General features: G+C 38.1%; 5 protein-coding genes across 5 annotated transcripts; all 5 read left to right on the top strand.

Annotated features, from left to right (window-relative positions):
- Nucleotides 1-363: 363 nt before the first annotated feature.
- LSM04_003054 (Dynein heavy chain 3) lies at nucleotides 364-14,166 on the top strand (the record flags this gene model as incomplete). Its single annotated transcript, XM_067332697.1, has 1 exon — nucleotides 364-14,166. The coding sequence occupies one exon, from the start codon at nucleotides 364-366 to the stop codon at nucleotides 14,164-14,166; it is 13,803 nt and encodes a 4,600-aa protein (XP_067185634.1).
- A 584-nt stretch (nucleotides 14,167-14,750) lies between these two features.
- On the top strand, nucleotides 14,751-15,662 carry LSM04_004535 (uncharacterized protein; the record flags this gene model as incomplete). Its single annotated transcript, XM_067332696.1, has 1 exon — nucleotides 14,751-15,662. The coding sequence occupies one exon, from the start codon at nucleotides 14,751-14,753 to the stop codon at nucleotides 15,660-15,662; it is 912 nt and encodes a 303-aa protein (XP_067185690.1).
- Nucleotides 15,663-16,071: 409 nt separating this feature from the next.
- LSM04_005911 (uncharacterized protein) lies at nucleotides 16,072-16,638 on the top strand (the record flags this gene model as incomplete). Its single annotated transcript, XM_067332694.1, has 1 exon — nucleotides 16,072-16,638. The coding sequence occupies one exon, from the start codon at nucleotides 16,072-16,074 to the stop codon at nucleotides 16,636-16,638; it is 567 nt and encodes a 188-aa protein (XP_067185740.1).
- A 373-nt stretch (nucleotides 16,639-17,011) lies between these two features.
- LSM04_004630 (Histidine kinase/HSP90-like ATPase) lies at nucleotides 17,012-18,232 on the top strand (the record flags this gene model as incomplete). The annotated part of the gene is made up of 1 exon (XM_067332693.1): nucleotides 17,012-18,232. The coding sequence occupies one exon, from the start codon at nucleotides 17,012-17,014 to the stop codon at nucleotides 18,230-18,232; it is 1,221 nt and encodes a 406-aa protein (XP_067185695.1).
- Nucleotides 18,233-18,874: 642 nt separating this feature from the next.
- Nucleotides 18,875-19,168, top strand: LSM04_004121 (Cytochrome c oxidase assembly protein PET191; the record flags this gene model as incomplete). Its single annotated transcript, XM_067332692.1, has 1 exon — nucleotides 18,875-19,168. One exon carries the CDS (start codon nucleotides 18,875-18,877, stop codon nucleotides 19,166-19,168), a length of 294 nt encoding a protein of 97 aa, XP_067185673.1.
- Nucleotides 19,169-19,300: the final 132 nt, after the last annotated feature.

The raw sequence follows: 19,300 nt of genomic DNA, 5'->3' as shown, positions 1-19,300 counted from the left end.
TATATATATATACTTTCGTGTCTCCTTTACTTTTGTGGTTTCTGCACTGGAATATTGTAGTGAAAACAAAATGTAAATATGTACAGCTACAGCTTGGTCTCCTCTTGTTTTTTTTCCCCCTTTTATTTTTTAAAAGTAATCGTAACCCATAATACCATTATCAATTATCATCATTTTTTTTTTTTATTATTTCACTGCTAGAAATGGTGGTTTATAATATACGCACCAATACTAATACAACCGTGTGATACATGGTAACAATCCTTCTTTCTTTCTCTTTTTATCTCTTCTCTTTTTGTTGGTAACAATAATAATACTAATAACCATAATAATACTAACAATAACGATAGTAGTAGCAATCCAATGAGAAACGGATCGACTGATGTTGTGACAAAAAAGGACCCGCGCCTTGCGTGGTTCTCCGCCCGCATCACGAGTTGTTTCTGCGGCGTTGACACAACCGCCGTTGAGGAACTTCTCGCCGACAGCGCGGCGGCAGCGACAATTCTCGCCGTGTTTGAAAACGAAAAAGAGCCCTTCGTTGTTGTCTACACACGCGAAGGAGGCGTGGTGGAGGGAGAAAACGGGAATAGGGTTTCTACAGAGACACAGCTAAAAAGTACACCAAAGCTTATGGTTGCGACGCGGGCATTAGTTAATACAAATATTACAGGTTCCGCCAATTATCCACTAGACCGAACGAGGTGTCTCTTCTTTGTTCGTGTGGATCATGTACAGTTAACGCCGGAACTCGTGGGAGACTGGAAGAAAAATCCTCAGTCGCCTATTCACAGGGCCTTTGAAATCTCATGCATGGTGGTTCCCTCGTTGGCTTCATTTCACAACCTTTTGAAATATGCTTATAGACCTATTGTTGAGGATGTGGAGGCGGCTGCTCGACTGAGTAGATCTATTGCTCCCAAAAAGGTTACAAATAAGCATTTATACACCGAAATATTAAATTGGGTACAACGCATTGATATGCAAATGACAGGTTTTAGAAATCAAGTTTGTGCAGAGAGACGTCTTCCAATGCCACAAGCTCTTATTTCTATGGGTTGTACAGATTCTGGTTTAGCATCTGCCTTGGCTAATGAAGATGTTATTAAACAGATTGATCTCACAGTATCTCAGTGGCAAGCAGAAATTAGTTATGCAATGTCACTAGATCCACAGAAGGAAGGTCCATTAGGAGAAATTGAATATTGGCGTGAAAAATATAGTACTATAAGTGCATTATATGAACAAATTAATTCTCCAGAAGCGAAGTTTATTTTGAGAGTAGCAAAAGAAGCGGAATGTAATTCTTTCCATTTAATTTCTACCAATATTCAACAATTTTTCCGTCAATACGCTGAAGCAAAAGATAATGTGAAATTTCTTGGTACATTAGATCGACATTTTCGTACTCTTCAAGGTGTAACCCCAGGTACAGGATCTCTTCAACCTATAATTGATACTTTGTCATCTATGATGACTGGTATACGAATGGTATGGATTATTTCACGTTATTACTGTACAGAAGAACGAATGGTTGGATTATTGGAAAAAGTAGGAAAATTAATAGCTCAGAAAGTTTCACAGCATATAGATTTTCGTCGAATCCTAAGCTTGCCTTTTTCAGAAGCTAAAAATAAAGTTTTGGAAGGACAACAGTGTTTATTAAAATGGAAGTCAACATATATCAATGTTCAAGAGGAAATTAATAGTAGTGAACGTGAACAACCTTGGAATTTTAATCAAAAAAAATTATTTGAAACTACTGATTATATGTCTGATCGCTGTACAGATTTATTGGAGATAATAGAGACAATGGAATACTATACTACCGTACTTGGAGCTCAATTAAAGACGGTATTGACCGATACTACTGGAATTGAACGTATCTTAAAAGATGTGGAAAAGGTTAAAAGACCTTTCGAAACTCTCACGTTTGATCCTTTTGAACGAAAAACAACACATAATTGGCAGGTTGTTTTTTCTAATTTTGTAAATACCGTAGCCAATTTGGATCATGAAGTTTCTGCTTTTATTAATAAGATCTTTGATGATGATCTTCGTAGTGCAGAATCGGCATTTGAGCTTCTTCTTTCTTTTAAGTGTATCGCATCTCGTCCACAACGGGCAGGAGAAGCTTTTGATACAGCATCACTTCTTTCAGAGAAAGCAGATCGAATTCTTGCACAGTACTTTAGTGAAGTAGAACGTGTACGTGCTATATTTCTTGAACACTGTGATAATCCACCATTAACAAAGAATCAACCACCTGTTGCTGGTTCTATTCATTGGAGTACTTCACTATTTCAACGTTTAAAGAGACCTATTGTACGTTTTCAACAAGAAGGAATGTTAACGACAACTATGGGACGTCAAGTACGGGCGAAATATGTAGAAGTGGCTCGACAAATGAAAGAATACGCAACTTCTCGCTTCATGCAATGGAGTGAAAAAGTTAGACAAAGTACAACGGCTTCTCTTAAAATGAATATTCTACGCAGAGGACCAGATGATACATATGTGACAAACTTTGATATGGGACTCTTTGATGTGATACGAGAAACTAAATATTTAGATCGTTTAGGATTTGAAGTTCCACAAGAAGCACTTAACGTAACTTTACAAGATGAATCATATCATACAAATGTTGATGCACTTAAAGCTATGTTACTTAATTTTAATTATGAATTACAAAGTGCATTAGAAGGTCCTGAACGTGTTATATTGGCTAAAAATATACGAGAATTGAAACTTGCATTAGAACCAGGAATTCATGATATTAATTGGACAAGTCTGGGAATTCCTGATTTTGTTTTAAATTGTGAACGTGCGATTACTAAATTTCGAAATTTAAGCCGTGAAGTACGTAAACGGGCGGATCATATTCAAACACAGGTTGTAAATAAAATTGGTTCATCTAAACTCATGCCAGAGTATGAACAATTACTACAAACAGGCGGTGAACTTCCAGAATTGCAGGTACTCGTAGACACGATTGAACGTCGTCGTTCAAATCTTGTAGATGCCTGTGTTCGTGCATACCGAACGGCAAAACCACTCTTGACAAAAGTCGAGAGTCAACTGGTTGGAACACACACAGGAAAGTGTTTGGCCCTTGAGAGTTATTACCAACACTGGGAAAATCGTATCTGGAAAGCGTTAACACGAATGGTACTAAATTCACTTGTGGCATTCGCAAAAATGCTTGGGTACCGTGCATCTTCATCCTCTACAAGACGTCCTCCACTTTTTAAGGTGATGATATTTCTCACAACCGAACCTACGTATTCACCTCCACAGCAAGAAATTACAATTGCTTTCCATAAAGTTCAATCTGGTATTATTGAATCTACACAGCGATTTCGACGATGGATGCGTGGGACATGTATTGAATTTACACAAGGAGAGTTGGTTCCACGACCACCTGAAGGAGAACATGAAACACTTTTTACATATTATCAAGATATTAATAATCTTCCACAGGTTTACAAACTACAAGCTATTATTAATCGTACTATCCAGACACATTTGTCTTCTCTTGCTACAAATATTAAAATGCTTCAAAGATACCGTTTTATTTATCTTGCGGACAAAAAACTTTCAGTTGAACAGCAAGCTAAAAGTCAATTTCATTGGATTGATTATGATGCTAAATTTCAATTGTATTTTAATATGATTGCTGATTTTGATGCAGAAGATCACACACATGATTTTGGATTTATGCGATGTGATGAAAATTCTTTTTACTCAGAATTGGTAGAACATGTACATCAATGGATTGCTATGGAAGGTGCACAAATGAATGATACTGTTCGAACACGTATGCAAAAACGTCTTAAAGAAATTATTCTTGTTAACGAGAATCTACAAAAACCTTGTGAAAAAATTGATGATTTAAAATTTGTATTAGAGGTAATGCATGATGCAAGGGCTTCTTCTTTAGATGTGGAACAAGATATCAGTGAAATTAAGTATATTTATGAATCTATTATGCATTTTGGTGTAAAAGTAGATGCGGATGAACTTAATCAAGCAATGAGTCTTCACAATTTATGGGAATGTACGCTTGCTAGATTACACAATGCTGAAAAAGAATTACAACCAAAGAAACTTCAGTTTAGGGAACACACCCATAATGAAGTGGTCAGTTTTCTTGAGAAGTGTAAAGCTGTATTAAATGAATATCATGAAAAAGGACCTGGTCGAGCTGGTATTGATCTTCAAGAAGGTAATCGTCTTAAAAAGGAATGGCGAGAACATTTAACTCAACTTCAGGCTAGACGTGATCAATTAACAAAAGCGGAAAAACTTTTTGGTTTACCTTTAACAAGTCATACACATTTGCAACAATTAAATGAAGAGTTAACTAAAGTAGAAACAGTGTATGAATTATATGAACAATGGGTTGCCATTTTAAAACGTTGGAATCGTAGTAGTTGGAAAGATCTTCTTTTAGAAGATTTACAAACTACTACAGAAGAGAAAGTAAAACGAGCACGTGTACTTGGTAAAACTTATGGTGATGTAGATCCTTTCTCTGATATTCAACAGGTTATATTAAATTTTCATTCATCATTACCACTTTTGGCGAAATTAAAAAGTCCAGCCCTGAAACAACGTCATTGGATGGAATTAATGCGAGTAACAGGAAAACAATTCTCTATTGAACAAATTAATCTTGATGATTTTATTGCTATGGAATTATACCGTTATACAGATGAAATTGATAACATTGTTGTTGGAGCCGCAAGAGAATTAGCTGTTGAAAAGGATATTTTAGCTATAAAAGAATTTTGGGCCAAAGCTGAATTTACACCTGTACCATATGAACCTCGAAAAGGAGATGCGCGTTGTTCTGTACTAAGTGATACTACAGAAATTCAAGAAGCCGTAGATGATAATATTCTTAAGATGCAATCTATTGCAAATGTAAAATGGGCTCAACCATTTATGGATGATGTAAAACTGTGGGAAAAGAAATTATCTACTATAGGTGATGTGATTACAGTATGGGTTGTGGTACAAATGAAATGGCAATATTTGGAGTCTATTTTTAAAGGAAGTGATGATATTGCAAATCAACTTCCTAAAGAAACTGCTAAATTCAATGATTTAGATAAGAAATTTGTTCGTATTATGAATGAAACGGCTTCTAATCCTAATGTGGATATTTCTTGTAATGTTACTGGTCGATTAGATGAATTTCGTTATCTAGAAGAAAAACTTGAAGAGTGTCAAAAGGATCTTTCTAATTATCTTGAAACGAAAAGACGTATTTTTCCAAGATTTTATTTTATTTCAGATGATGAACTTCTATCTATTTTGGCAGCTAGTGGTGCAAAATCTGTACAGGATCATATGTTAAAAATGTTTGATAATTGTGCACGTTTACTTTTAAAAAGTAATGAAGATGAAACTATTTGTGGAGTGAAATCTCAAGAAGATGAAAAGGTAAATTTTGATCGTGAAGTACCGGTTGATGGAATACCAGTAGAAGAATGGTTACAAGCTGTTTTAGAAGAATCTCATTCAACATTACATGACCTTGTTAAAGCAGGTGTTTATTATTATCCACGTATGGAACGTCTTGAATGGGTAAATAAATATCATGGTATGGTTACACTTACTGGAGCAAAGATTTGGTGGACATTTGAAGTAGAGGATGCATTTAATGCAGTAAAAAAAGGAAAAAAAAGTGCTGTAAAGGAACTTTCTGGAAAACTGACACAACAACTTATAGATCTTGTAGGAGAAATGGATAAGGATATTGAAAAACAATATGCTAAAAAGATTAATACACTAATTATAGTGGATGTTCATGGACGTGATATTGTGGATCGATTTGTACGAGATTCTGTGACAGATGCTCGAGAATTTGACTGGGAATCTCAATTACGATTCTACTGGGAACGTGAAGGTGATACATGTATAATTCGTCAATGTACAGGTAGATTTAATTATGGTTACGAATACATGGGATTAAATGGTCGTCTTGTAATTACTCCACTAACAGATCGATGTTTCATGACATTAACCCAAGCCTTATCTTTTTACCTTGGTGGAGCCCCTGGAGGACCTGCCGGAACTGGCAAGACGGAATCTGTCAAGGATCTTGCCAAGGCGTTGGCCATTCAATGTGTGGTGTTCAACTGTGGTGAGGGGCTGGACTATAAGGCGATGGGCACCATCTTCTCTGGTCTATCACAGACGGGTTCCTGGGGCTGTTTTGACGAGTTCAACCGCATTGAGCTCCCCGTTCTCTCCGTTGTCTCGGAGCAGCTGCGGAGCATTCAAAGTGCCCTCAAGACCGGCGAGGCGGAGTTCCTCTTTGGCGACAGCACCATCCGCCTGGTGCCGACGGTGGGGGTCTTCATCACGATGAATCCGGGCTACGCCGGCCGGGTGGAGCTGCCCGACAACCTCAAGGCCCTCTTCCGCCCGGTCGTGATGGTCGTGCCGGACATGGAGCTCATCGCGGAGAATATGCTCTTCTCGGAGGGATTCACCACAGCACGTGAACTGGCAAAGAAGATGGTTACTCTCTACCAACTCGCACGGGGGCAGTTGTCCAAGCAACACCACTACGACTGGGGTCTACGTGCACTCAAGGCAGTACTCGTTATGGCAGGACAACTCAAACGCGGGGCCCCAGAACTTACAGAGGAGTCTGTGCTAATGCGAGCATTACGAGATATGAATACACCAAAGTTTGTAGCCGAGGATGAACCACTCTTTAAAGGACTTATCGGAGATCTTTTCCCAGGATTAGACCCAACACGGGCCCCACAAGAAAACCTTTCACGTGCCGCAAAGAAAGTGTTTAAGGAGAAGGGATTTTACGTTGATGCAAAACAAGTAGATAAAGTTGTACAATTATATGAGACTATGCAGACACGACATACTTCTATGGTTGTAGGTCCAACTGGTGGAGGGAAATCTACCGTTATTGATTGTCTCTGTCATGCCCAAACCGATCTTGGATTACCAACAAAGGTATATATTATTAATCCAAAGGCACAACCCACCACAGCACTTTATGGTGTAATGGATCCATTAACCCGAAGCTGGACCGATGGTATCTTTTCTAATATATTCCGTTCTATTAACCGTCCAAATGAAGGTAGTAGTCGTGAACGTCGTTATGTAGTCTTTGATGGTGATGTAGATGCTAAATGGGTAGAAGATATGAACTCTGTCATGGATGATAACAAATTATTAACACTTCCAAATGGAGAACGTATTCGTCTTCGACCTACGAGTTCTCTACTTTTTGAAGTTGGAGACCTTCAGTATGCCTCACCTGCAACTGTTTCACGTGTTGGTATGGTCTTCCTTGATCCAGTAAACCTTGGTTGGCAACCTTTTATGTATTCATGGAAGATAAAGAGACCTAAGGATGAAGTGGAAACTCTTAATGAATTGATTGATAAATATGTGGGACCACTTGTAAATTTTATGTTTGATGGTTTAGATGGAGATTCAGTAATTGATCCACCAAAACTTGTTATTCCAACTTCAGATCTTAACATGGTTAGACAACTTACTACCATGTTAGATACAGTTTCTCCACAACGTGTGGCATTAGAACCTAAAACATTACAATGCGTTTTTCTATTTTCTTGTGTTTGGAGTTTTGGATCTTTAATAGCTACAGTTCAAGATCGAATACGTTTTGATAAATTTTTAAAGAAACTCAGTGGATGGAATTTACAGGATGTTGGTGATAATTTCTTAACTCGTTTTGTGGGTAGTGGATCTTTACCAGAACGTAAAACACTCTATGATTACTACTATGATCTTGAAGATAATCGATGGAAACCGTGGCATATACTTGTTAAACCTTTTGTGCGACCATCTGGCGCTAAATTTGGATCACTTCTAGTTTCTACAGTTGATACTGAACGAAATATGTGGCTATTAAATAAGATTGTTCTCAATCGTACTCCAGTTATGCTTGTGGGAGAGAGTGGTACTGCTAAGACTGTAACAATTCAAGCCTATCTTAAACAATTAAAACAAAATTCACTAGAAAAAGGTTCTGATTCCGATGAAGAGGTCCACCTTGAAGAAATGTTACTTGAATTAAACTTTAGTTCTAGGACTACTAGTCTTGATGCACAACGGGCGATGGAAGATAATATAGAGAAACGAACCCAAACTGTTCTTGGACCACCTGCAAAGAAAAGACTTGTTGTATTTGTTGATGATATTAATATGCCTAAGGTGGATTTATATGGTACACAACAACCAATTGCCTTTTTGAAGTTACTTATAGAACATCATTCATGGTATGACCGAAAAGATTTACTTTTTAAAAATGTACGAGATACTCAATTTGTTACAGCAATGGCTCCTCCAGGTGGTGGTCGTAATGCTCTCGATCCTCGTTTTGTTTCCCTTTTTACAGTATTTAATATTTTATTTCCATCTGATGAATCGATTTTTACTATTTATGGACAAATTCTTCGTGATGCATATAAATCAATGGCAAAGGAGATAACAGAAGTACCAGATGTAATTACTTCCATGACATTACGTTTATACCAACAACTTGTTACGGCACTTCCTGCGACACCTACAAAATTTCATTATATTTTTAATTTACGTGATTTATCACGAGTGTATGAAGGGTTATGTCGGGCCACTCCAGATAAGTTTTCTGAAGTTAAAGATATTGTAAGACTATGGTGTAATGAAATTACTCGTGTCTTTGTGGATCGTATGTCAGACCAAAATGATAAGGAATTTGTTTCTCAACTTGCACATGAAGAGGTTTTAAATAATTTTCCAGATGTGGTGGAATATGCGGTTGCAGAACCTTTTATGTTTGGAGACTTTGGTGATTTTGAACCTGATAGTGTTTTAGAACGGATGCATATTTATGAAGATTTTGGTGCAGAATACAGTAAGGCTCGTACCCTGGTTGAATCCATATTAGATGAAATTAATACACCAACTAAAAAAATGGATTTAGTTATGTTTGATATGGCTTTAGATCATTTACTACGTATTACACGTGTTATTTCTCTTCCACGTGGAAATTGTCTACTTGTTGGTGTTGGTGGTAGTGGTAAACAATCACTTACAAAATTTGCATCTGCTCTATGTCAAATGGAAGTTTTTGAGATTGTGTTATCACGAAACTACAATGAGGATGCTTTCCGTGAAGATCTTAAACGTCTTTATGCTCGTGTTGGTGTTGAAAATAAGAAAGTTGTATTTCTATTTATGGATAGTCATGTGAAAGAGGAAGGATTCCTTGAACTTATCAACAATATGTTGGCCTCTGGCATGGTACCCGCTCTCTTCGCAGAAGATGAAAAGGAACCACTATATAATAGTGTAGCCGCAGAAGTAGAGGCAAGTGGATTGGCTCCTTCAAAAGATAATAAATGGACTGCGTTTGTTTCACGTTGTCGTGATAATCTTCATGTTGTACTTTCTATGAGTCCATCAGGAGATGTACTTCGAACGCGATGCCGTAATTTTCCAAGTCTTATTAATAATACTACAATTGATTGGTTTCAAAAATGGCCATCGCAGGCGCTTGAAGCCGTTGGTAAACGAATATTACAAGATGAAGATTTACCTGAAGAGTTAAAACGTACGATTGCCAGTCATGCCGTTTATGTTCACATGACAGCAGATGATCTTTCAGCCCGTTATCAAGCAGAATTAAAACGACATAATTATGTTACACCAAAGAATTTCTTAGGATTTTTAGCAAATTATTCTAGACTTCTTATTACACGTCGAGAAGAAATTGATGATTTGGTAAATAAATTTGCTATTGGTTTAGAAAAACTTGATCATGCTCAAGAAGATGTGAAGGTTCTACAGGAAGAATTGGCAGAAAAAGAGATTACATTACGTGAAAAGCAAGAAATTAATGAGCGTATGACGAATGAAATTAAAGAGCAAAAAACAAGAAATGAGAAACGTAAATCGGAAGCGTTAGCAATGGAAGAAGCTCTCAGTGTACAAACGGCTGAAATTGAAAAAGAAAGTGCAGAAGCACAAGAAGTACTTGATCTTGCTATGCCAGCTCTTGAAGAGGCTATGGAGGCTGTTAAACATATTAATCCAAAGAGTATTACAGAGTTAAAATCTTTTGCGAAACCACCTGTAAGTGTTGTGGCTGTGGTTCGTATGGTTTGTGTTGTAAAAGGTGTACCAGCAACATGGGAATCTGGAAAGATTATGATGGGACAGAATGATTTTATTAGATCATTAATTGATATTGATTCTCTTGCACCTACCCTTAATCAGGGTAAAATAAATGAGATTAACAAAATCCTAAAAGAATTTCCTGTTAATTCGAATGACTTGAAAAAAGTAAGTTTGGCTGCATCTGGTCTGATGATATGGGTTGAGGCTATGAAGGCTTATTGGAATACGGCTAAGGAAGTGTTACCCAAACAAGCACGAGTGCGAGAACTACAAGAGGCAAAGGCGAACGCTGAACGACAATTGAATGCATGTCAAGAAGAGATTGAAGAACTTACCGTAAGCTTACAAAGACTTGAAGAACAACTAGAAGCGGGAATGAATGAGGCACGACAGTTACAACAAGAAAAAGCTTTAATGGAACGTCGTCTAAATGCTGCAAGAAAACTTCTTGATGGTTTTGGTTCTGAGCGTGTACGTTGGGCACAGCAGAAATATACATTAGGAGATGTACGTAATCGTCTTGTAGGTGATTGTTTAGCAGGTGCTGCCTTTTTATCGTATCTTGGCGCTTTTACCTTTCAATATCGACAGGAAGCTCTTGAAACCATGTGGCTTAAAGATATTCGTGAACGTGATATTCCTCTTACAGAAGATTTTGCTATTCAACGTTTGTTAACAGATGAAGTTTCCATCTCACAATGGGCAAGTGATGGTTTACCGTCAGATGATCTCTCTGTTCAAAATGGTATTCTTACTACTATGAGTACACAAAGTTTGGGAAAAGGTAGGAAAGCAGGACGTGTAAGATTTCCACTTTGTATTGATCCACAAATGCAAGCTGTAAATTGGATTAAACGACAACATAAATCTAATCCAAGATTTGAATGTGCTTCCTTTAGTGATTCTGATTTTCTTAAAAGGTTAGAATTTGCCATTCAATATGGTAATCCATTCTTATTTGAAGGTGTGGATGAATTTATTGATCCTATTGTAGATTCTGTACTTGATCCACAATTTCGTGAAGACTCAGGTCAGCGAGTTATACGCATAGGTGATAAAGATATTGTATGGGATCCTAATTTTAAATTATATCTTTGTACAAAATTACCAAATCCTGAGTACCCTGCTGAAGTATTTGGTAAAACTATGGTTATTAACTATGGTGTAACAGAGGATGGTCTTGAAAGTCAATTGTTAAACTATGTTGTAGCAAGTGAACGTAGTGATTTACAACAACAAAGTGAAGAACTTGTACAAACTATGGCTGAGAGTCGTGCACAACTTAAAGATCTTGAAGATACTTTAATTCGTGAACTTACTTTAGCAACTGGAAATATTCTTGATAATGATGAACTTATTGCAACATTAGAGAATACAAAAAGTAGTGCGACTGAGGTACAACAAAAACTTGAACAAGCAAGAGAAACAGCTCGTGTTACAGAAATTTCTAGACAAGAATACCGTCCTGCTGCAAGAAGAGGTGCTGTTTTATATTTTGTTATTTCAGAACTTTCAATGATTAATTCAATGTATGAGTATTCTCTATCTGCCTTTTTGCATGATGTCTTTGGTTATTCTATTACAAAGAGCGATGCCTCTTTTGAGATTAAAGATCGTTTGAATAATATTATTCGTGCCCTCACATATAATCTTTACTGTTATGTTTGCATGGGAATATTTGAGAAAGATAAATTAATGCTTTCTTTTCAGATGGCTATTCGTCTTCTTACTCAAGAAGGTCGTTTGGAGCGAAGTGAATTGGAGTTTTTTCTACGTGGTTGTGTTTTAGCATCAAAAGATTATCCAGAAAACCCAGTAGATTGGTTAACCGTACGACAATGGAATGATATCTGTAAACTTGCAAATACATGTAAAGTTTTTTCAGAAATCTGTAATGATGTGAAAAATAATCCAGAAGAATGGCATAATTGGTCCTCATTAGATCGTCCTGAAGATCCAAGTAATGTAATACCATGTGGATATAGTGAACGCATCAGTGAATTTCAGCTTCTTTGTCTTCTTAGATGTTTCCGAGTTGATCGTGTATATACAGCTGCTACTAACTTTATTAGTAATTGTGATCTTCTTGGTGAAAAGTATGTTATTCCCCCAATCTTACGTTACAAGGATGTACTTGATAAGAGTTCTGCTACTGCACCTATTGTATGTATTGTTTCTCCTGGAGCTAATCCAACCGATGAGATTATTAAATTAGCAACTAAAGAAGTTGGAATTCAAAAATTACGTTCTATTTCACTTGGTCAAGGTCAAGGAGAAGAGGCAATGAAACTTGTTGAATTAGGTGTTGTTCGAGGTCAATGGGTTCTATTACAAAATTGTCATTTACTTACTAAATGGATGAAAGAACTTGAAAAATTTATAGAAAAAATGGATCAATCACCACCATTAGAAGAATTTCGTTTATGGTTAACTACTGAACCTAGTAAAGAATTTCCAATGGGTATTTTACAACGTTCATTAAAAGTTGTTAATGAACCACCTAATGGTCTTAAAATGAATATGAAAAATACACTTTCTAAGGTAACAGAGGATCAACTTGAAGCGTGTATGCATAGTGCTTTTAGACCTTTGGTATTTACATTAGCCTTTTTCCATGCCGTTGTACAAGAACGACGAAAATATGGTAAAATTGGTTGGAATGTTATTTATGACTTTAACGAAACTGATTTTTCAGTTTCAATGCGTCTTCTTGATACATATTTAGCGAAAGCTTATCAAAATAATGATCCTATTCCATGGGATACATTACGATATCTTGTGGGCGAAGCTATGTATGGAGGTCGTGTAACAGATAGTATGGATCGACGTATAGTCAAAACATATCTTGAAGAATATTTTGGTGACTTTTTATTTGATACCTTTCAATCGTTCCATTTTTATAAAAATGATGAGGTGGATTATTGTCTCCCTCCAGATAGTACAGATCCTAATAAACGGGTTACATTACAGCAAATGTTGGCACATGTAGAAGCTCTTCCAAAGGATAATACTCCAGAGGTATTCGGTTTACACCCTAATGCAGAAACAGGATACTTACGTAATGCTGCAGAAAGTATGTGGCTAAGTTTAATAGAATTGATGCCTCGTTCAGGAAAAGCAGCAGTTGGTGGTGGCGAATCAAGAGAAGATGTATTGTTAAAACTCACAGAAGATATTTTATCACAGATACCTGAACCTTTAGACCGTAAGAGAATTATGAGAAAAGAAAAAGAACTTGCACAGGAGAAAGGGTATAGCAATTTACAACCTACTCAAGTTGTCTTATTACAGGAAATAGAACGATGGAATAAGTTAGTAAATGTAATGGTTTTATCTCTTAAAGATTTACAGAAAGCTCTTTCAGGTGCTATTGGTATGAGTAATGAACTTGATGAACTTGCGTCTTCATTACATAATGGTCTTCTTCCAGCCTCATGGAGGAGATATGCACCTGCGACAAGAAAGAATTTAGGACGTTGGCTAGCACACTTTCAAAGACGATGCAAACAATATACAGATTGGGCTGTGAATGGTGAACCTAAATGTATGTGGTTATCAGGTCTTATGGTACCAGAATCATACATTTCTGCACTTGTACAAGTAACTTGCAGACGGTACAAGTGGCCTTTGGATCGTTCTTCTGTTGTAACAACGGTAACTTCTTTTATGTCTCCACAAGAGGTACAGGAACGACCTAAAGATGGTGCTTATGTGACAGGATTATATATTGAGGGGGCTCGATGGGATACGAAGAAGCAGGTCCTTGCACCACAGCGAAAGAAGGAATTAATTTCAGAAATGCCGGTTATGCAGATTGTTCCAACAGAGTTATCAAAGGTTAATTCAGTCTCCGTATTTAAAACACCAGTTTATGTCACTTCTGATCGACGTAATGCGGCTGGTGTAGGTCTAGTTTTTGAGGCTGATTTGGCTACAGATGCTCACGCATCTCTCTGGACATTAGAGTCTGTCGCACTTATCCTAGACTCAGACGATTGATTTAACCCAATACAATTTAACTTTTTTTTTGTTGTAATCGTCCTTTTATTTTAGTTTTGGTTTTACTTCTTACTTATTATTTTATGGGATTTGTTCACTTTTTGTTTCTTTTATACGAGGACGCAAAGAATCAAAAAAAAAAAAAAAAATAGTGCAATGCAAGAAAACAAAGGAAAAAAATATACAAAATACGATATGGGGTAATCCTTGCCTGCACCGCGAATTCTCCTCCCCCATGAAGGAGGGGAAAAAAAATATAGCAAACAAATAAAAAAACAGCAACAAAAAGAGTGGATTGGAACATTCGAATAATGATGTAAGCAGCACAAATAATATGTATATCTAGAAATATTGTTATTTATTCGCTAGACTATGATGTATCTTCTTGGCAGTTTGAAATTCTGCGAAAATACGTTTATTGATTACTTGAATTCTTTACTTTTTTTCTTTATGATTTCCTTTAAAAGATGATTTTCTCTCTTTTTTTTTGTTTTTGACCATTATACCGTGTGTTTCCCTTTTTTTTCTTTATTTCTTTGCCCTTTCTTCCTTCGTGAGGAGAACTCAACTAGGAGCTGGACATCATGGGCCACCACGGTGAGCCGTTGCCTACATACAACCACCGCGAGGCCCTGCTGGTGCAGCAGCGTCTGATGAGTTTTCTGCTCGTCTTCTCCGTCCTCGCGGTGGCCTTCGTGCTGCTGATCGCCTCCGTGCAGACGCGGCAGGTGGACTGCCAGACGCGGGCCCACTCGGCGGTGCGAGTCGTTTTTGTCCGCCCGGCCGCCGCCGCCGCCAACGGGTCGATCGCCGGGGAGGCCATCGTGGCGCTGCGCCGCTGGGGCGTTCAGGCCGTCCCCTCCGACAGTCCGCCCGCCCCCCCGGACGGCACTCAAATCGACGTCCTCGACACCACCACCCGCACACTCGCCACCGCCGGCTTTCGACTACTGCGGGTCATCGCCGGCACAGAGGTGCTCTGGCAGCTGCGACACATCGATAACGTTCTCTGCGGGTCAAAACGGAAAATAGCAATGGAGTCACTCCCTAACGTTGACTACGAACGCGTCTCTTATCGTGTGAGGGCAGCCGTTTCTAACGGAGAAAGGGTTTTCCTCTATGAGGCAAACGTCAAGACAAAGGACAAGGGAAGGATCACAACTTTTCCCCAGCTGCAATCATTATTTCCAGGATTTAACGCCTTAGTAGCACCACCACGTATGTCAGTAACGAAATCCCTTCATTTCTTTACAAGCTTTTCTTCTGACCTTTATTACGAATCCACTCCAATGGACGTTGATTTACGAATAGAAGAATGGAAGCAATCAAATAATAAAACTATGTATTGGCGTATTGTGATTACATCATCCAATATATTGGCTGAACGGAATTTAAAAGAGGTTTATAATATTCTCTTCGCAGCATTCCAAGAAAAGGGGTTTCTGTGTAATATAAAAGAATGTGGGGAGTCGTTCGATGACGCCTTTCTCCAATAAGGAATTATATATATATATATATACATTTTAGTAGGAAAGAATGAATCTTATTCCTTTTTTCTCTCTTTCCCCCTTTTAGTGTTTCTTTGTATGGTCTTTTTTTTTTCTCTCTCTCTATTTGTGTGTGTGTGTGAGTATGAGTAGGCATTTGACGACAAGTGTGGCATTATCAAACCTTTTCAAGCGTTCCGTATCTTGTTATTTATGAGATTTTTTCCCCCAAGTGGAAATATGCATGTTGATTTCAAACTCTTGTTTATTATTATTATTATTATTATTATTATTATTATTATTATTATTATTATTATTATTATTATTATTATTTCTCATCACGTTAATAACAATAAAAAATATTACTTCCTTTCTTTTTATACCAATATTTACGAAAACCCATACGGAAACAGAAGGAATGAAACAAAATGTAGAAGCGGCTGGAGTCCATTTGGCAGATTGTACGCTACTTTGGTGTCGTCATGAATTGGAATTAGAGAAAGAGAGGGCTGTAGTTAATACACAATCTTCTTCTAGGGAGAGGAAAAGTGCAATCATGTCGAAAACTGAAGCGAAACAGTTGGCCTCACCGCATGTTCGTGTGGATGGGGAACTAATTGCTGCAAATATAGCCCTTTCTGCTCTGCATCGTGCAGAAGAGGATCGGGAAGCACGTTTGTCCTCAAGAAAGAAAAGAGAAGAGGAAGTGGAGACACTTTACCGACTCCATGATGAGACGCGTCACACGATTATTGACGCCTGGGCGCTGGGGTTCGAAAACTTGGTGACACACGAGAAGAGAGATCTCAACCTTTGTCGTTGTCGTGAGCGCAGCAGGCGGATGGTGGAGTGGCATGATGAAGTTGTTCGTCAACATTTGGCAGATGAGGCACGTTTATGGGCAGATGAAGAACAAGTGTTGGCTCGAGAACGAGAGGAAGGCAGAGCAGCGTATCGCCAAAATCTCAGGACCAAACGGAGATAATGAAGAACAAAAAAGAAAGAATTCTTTTTGGTTGTTTGTTTGTTTGGTTGGTTTTTTTTGCTCATTTTTTTTTTCATTATTTCCCATGTATAATGATATTGTTTACAATAGGGATAATGTTGTGGTCCTGTTGATGATGTTGATGACATCTGACCTTGGAATTGGAAAGAACCTTTTTTTTTTTTACCTTTCTTCCTGCGTGCTTATGCATGCGCATGTCTCTGTCTGTCTGTCTGTGTTTAACGCCAATTACCCTAATGATTTTTTTTTTTTTTTTTGGGGGGGGGGGTAGAAATGAATTTCTTTTGCTCTCAACTGTTATTTTCGTCTTTTTTTTTGTAATTCGTTACTATTGCTTAATGTAGAAAATAGCATGAGATGGCACTCATCAGGCGTATTATTGAAGCACTCAGAGCAGGCGCTTGAGCGGTTTCTAAACACGCCTCTCCATCCCATGAATGTACGTAAAATGATGGGTGGTAACAGGGAACAAATAGGTGCCGCAGTAGAGCAACTTGGGGCCCGAACTGCACGTAGTTACCGTGCATTTTCTAACGATGTTATAAAACGAAGTCTGGATGGAGAAACTAGTCTACGATTGCAATCACTGGAGTCTATATGCAAGAGAGAGTTTGACCTATGTGTATCACTAAGTGAAGCTGCAGAAATATACCTTAGTGATCTAAAGCGAGGTGAAATAAGTGATGATGATACTCTTCTTCCCAATGAGATTAGTGATGATGCATCTGTGGATAATATAATGAGAGGAAAAATTAGTAGTAGTGATTCATCTCAAGCCCGTTTTATCGATGCCTTAGAGAATCTTCGCCCTCATGAAAATATGTTGGAAGTTGTTGTTAATGAGGAATGTATTCGTTCTCCTGTTCTTAATACTTGGTTATCTTGTTTTTGCCGACGGCGTGTTTCTTGGCGTGTTATTCACGAACATCTTCTTCACCTTGTGGGACCTAGACGCTATCCTTCAGTAATTCGTGAAGACCATGAAATGGGTGGTATTTTAGAGCATGCATGTACTGTCGTGATTGAACTTTACTCGCGCGTGGTTCAAGCTGTTTGTGGTGGTTCTTTGATGATAACTGTAGATGAACGACCAGAGTTACTGACACAAGCACCACAGTGGCCACTGTTAACGTCAAGCAGTGACGTTGCTCCATTTGTACCACTAGATTTGTTGCCAACCCCGCAACTTTCAGAGTGTGTGTATTCTGTAGAGGGACACCTAGAGTATGTTTTCAGAGAACTTATTAAGAACGCCTGTGTAGCAAGACTTAAACAAACACTTGATGTTGAACTTCAGGTGAATTTCGCCTTAAGTGATACTCACGTTGTGGTTGATGTAACAGATAAAGCGGGTGGGATATCTCCTGAGGCTGTAAAAGATATTTGGCTCTTTGGTTGGACAACAAACACCTCATTAGGAAACCCTATGGGAGGTTTTGGTGTCGGTTTACCTGCTTCTAAGGTTTACATGGATCTATGGGGAGGAAGGATTGACCTACACACAAGAGTAGGTGAGGGAACGACCGTTCGTGTGACGTTTCCAAAGTCACCGATAGAGGTGTTATTACCATAGAGTGAGAGAGAGATTTTTCTTCTCTTTGTATGGTGTTTGTGAATATCAAATTTTCTGTCTGTCTGTCTGTCTGCAGCAGCGCTTGATTTCTAGTTTAGCGGTGATACTTTCTTGATCAGCAAAAGAAGTAGATTTGAAGATGATGTGAGATAAAGGTGGAGGGACGAGGTTATGCGGATTGGTATTGGGGGTCGGGGTTTTTTTTTTTCTTGCCCTTCTCACTTCTATCTCCTTGTTCTTCCTTTTTTTCTTTTCAGTTTCATACCTTTGACTGTCATTGATCTTGATATGAGTTTTTGTTTCAATTTCTTCCCTCCTTAACAAATTCTGGAAATGGTGGATAAGGCAGGGACCTATGTTTTTCTTTGTCCCTATTTAGCTACCTGTGTCTGTGTCTCCATCTACGCCCTTGTGGCTACGCATGCATCACATCAGGAAATAATGATGCAGCACGATCAGTGGGTGTTTCCTTTTTTTTTTTTCCTTCTTCCAGCCTTAGAAATTGTTACGAGTATTTTGTTTTTCTCCCTTTTTATTTTTTTTTTTGTTATGTTATTACCCCTTCTTATCCCAATAACCAAACATATATACATGTATTATCACAATAGGCTCATATAAGGTGTGTGTGTGTTTGTGTTTCATATGGAGAAGGAACATAAGAGTATTTGCTGGCGGCCAAAGAATGCATTCATTGAATGTATAGTCGGGACAAAGTGCTTCGAGGAGAAAGGTAACGTAGAAGACTGTATTGCGGCTAGTGAATGCTTTTTAGAGAGGCGAAATTGGACATTGTGCAAAGTGAATGCTGTCAACCCACGTTATCGGCTCCGAGGAAACCCATATGACGTGGCTACAGAAGACCAGAAAAAGATTGAGGCGCGTGATGAGCGCATTAGGCGGAGAGAATTGGAAGAAGAAGGTATTTTCATCAAGTGAGACTGCATATTGCAGAATATGGAGAGGAAGGAGTATATAAGCATGGATTTACCCAAGGAGGACTACATACATCGACCCAAAGTAAATCCCTGGAGAAGGGGGAAGAAAAAGAGGAAAACTATGTGAGAGTTA

Source organism: Trypanosoma melophagium (genome assembly GCF_022059095.1).
Source record: "Trypanosoma melophagium isolate St. Kilda chromosome Unknown ctg9segment0, whole genome shotgun sequence".
Classification (NCBI taxonomy): domain Eukaryota; phylum Euglenozoa; class Kinetoplastea; order Trypanosomatida; family Trypanosomatidae; genus Trypanosoma; species Trypanosoma melophagium.
The sequence above is the reverse complement of the archived record's forward strand: the minus strand, read 5'-3'. Positions and strand labels throughout refer to the sequence as shown.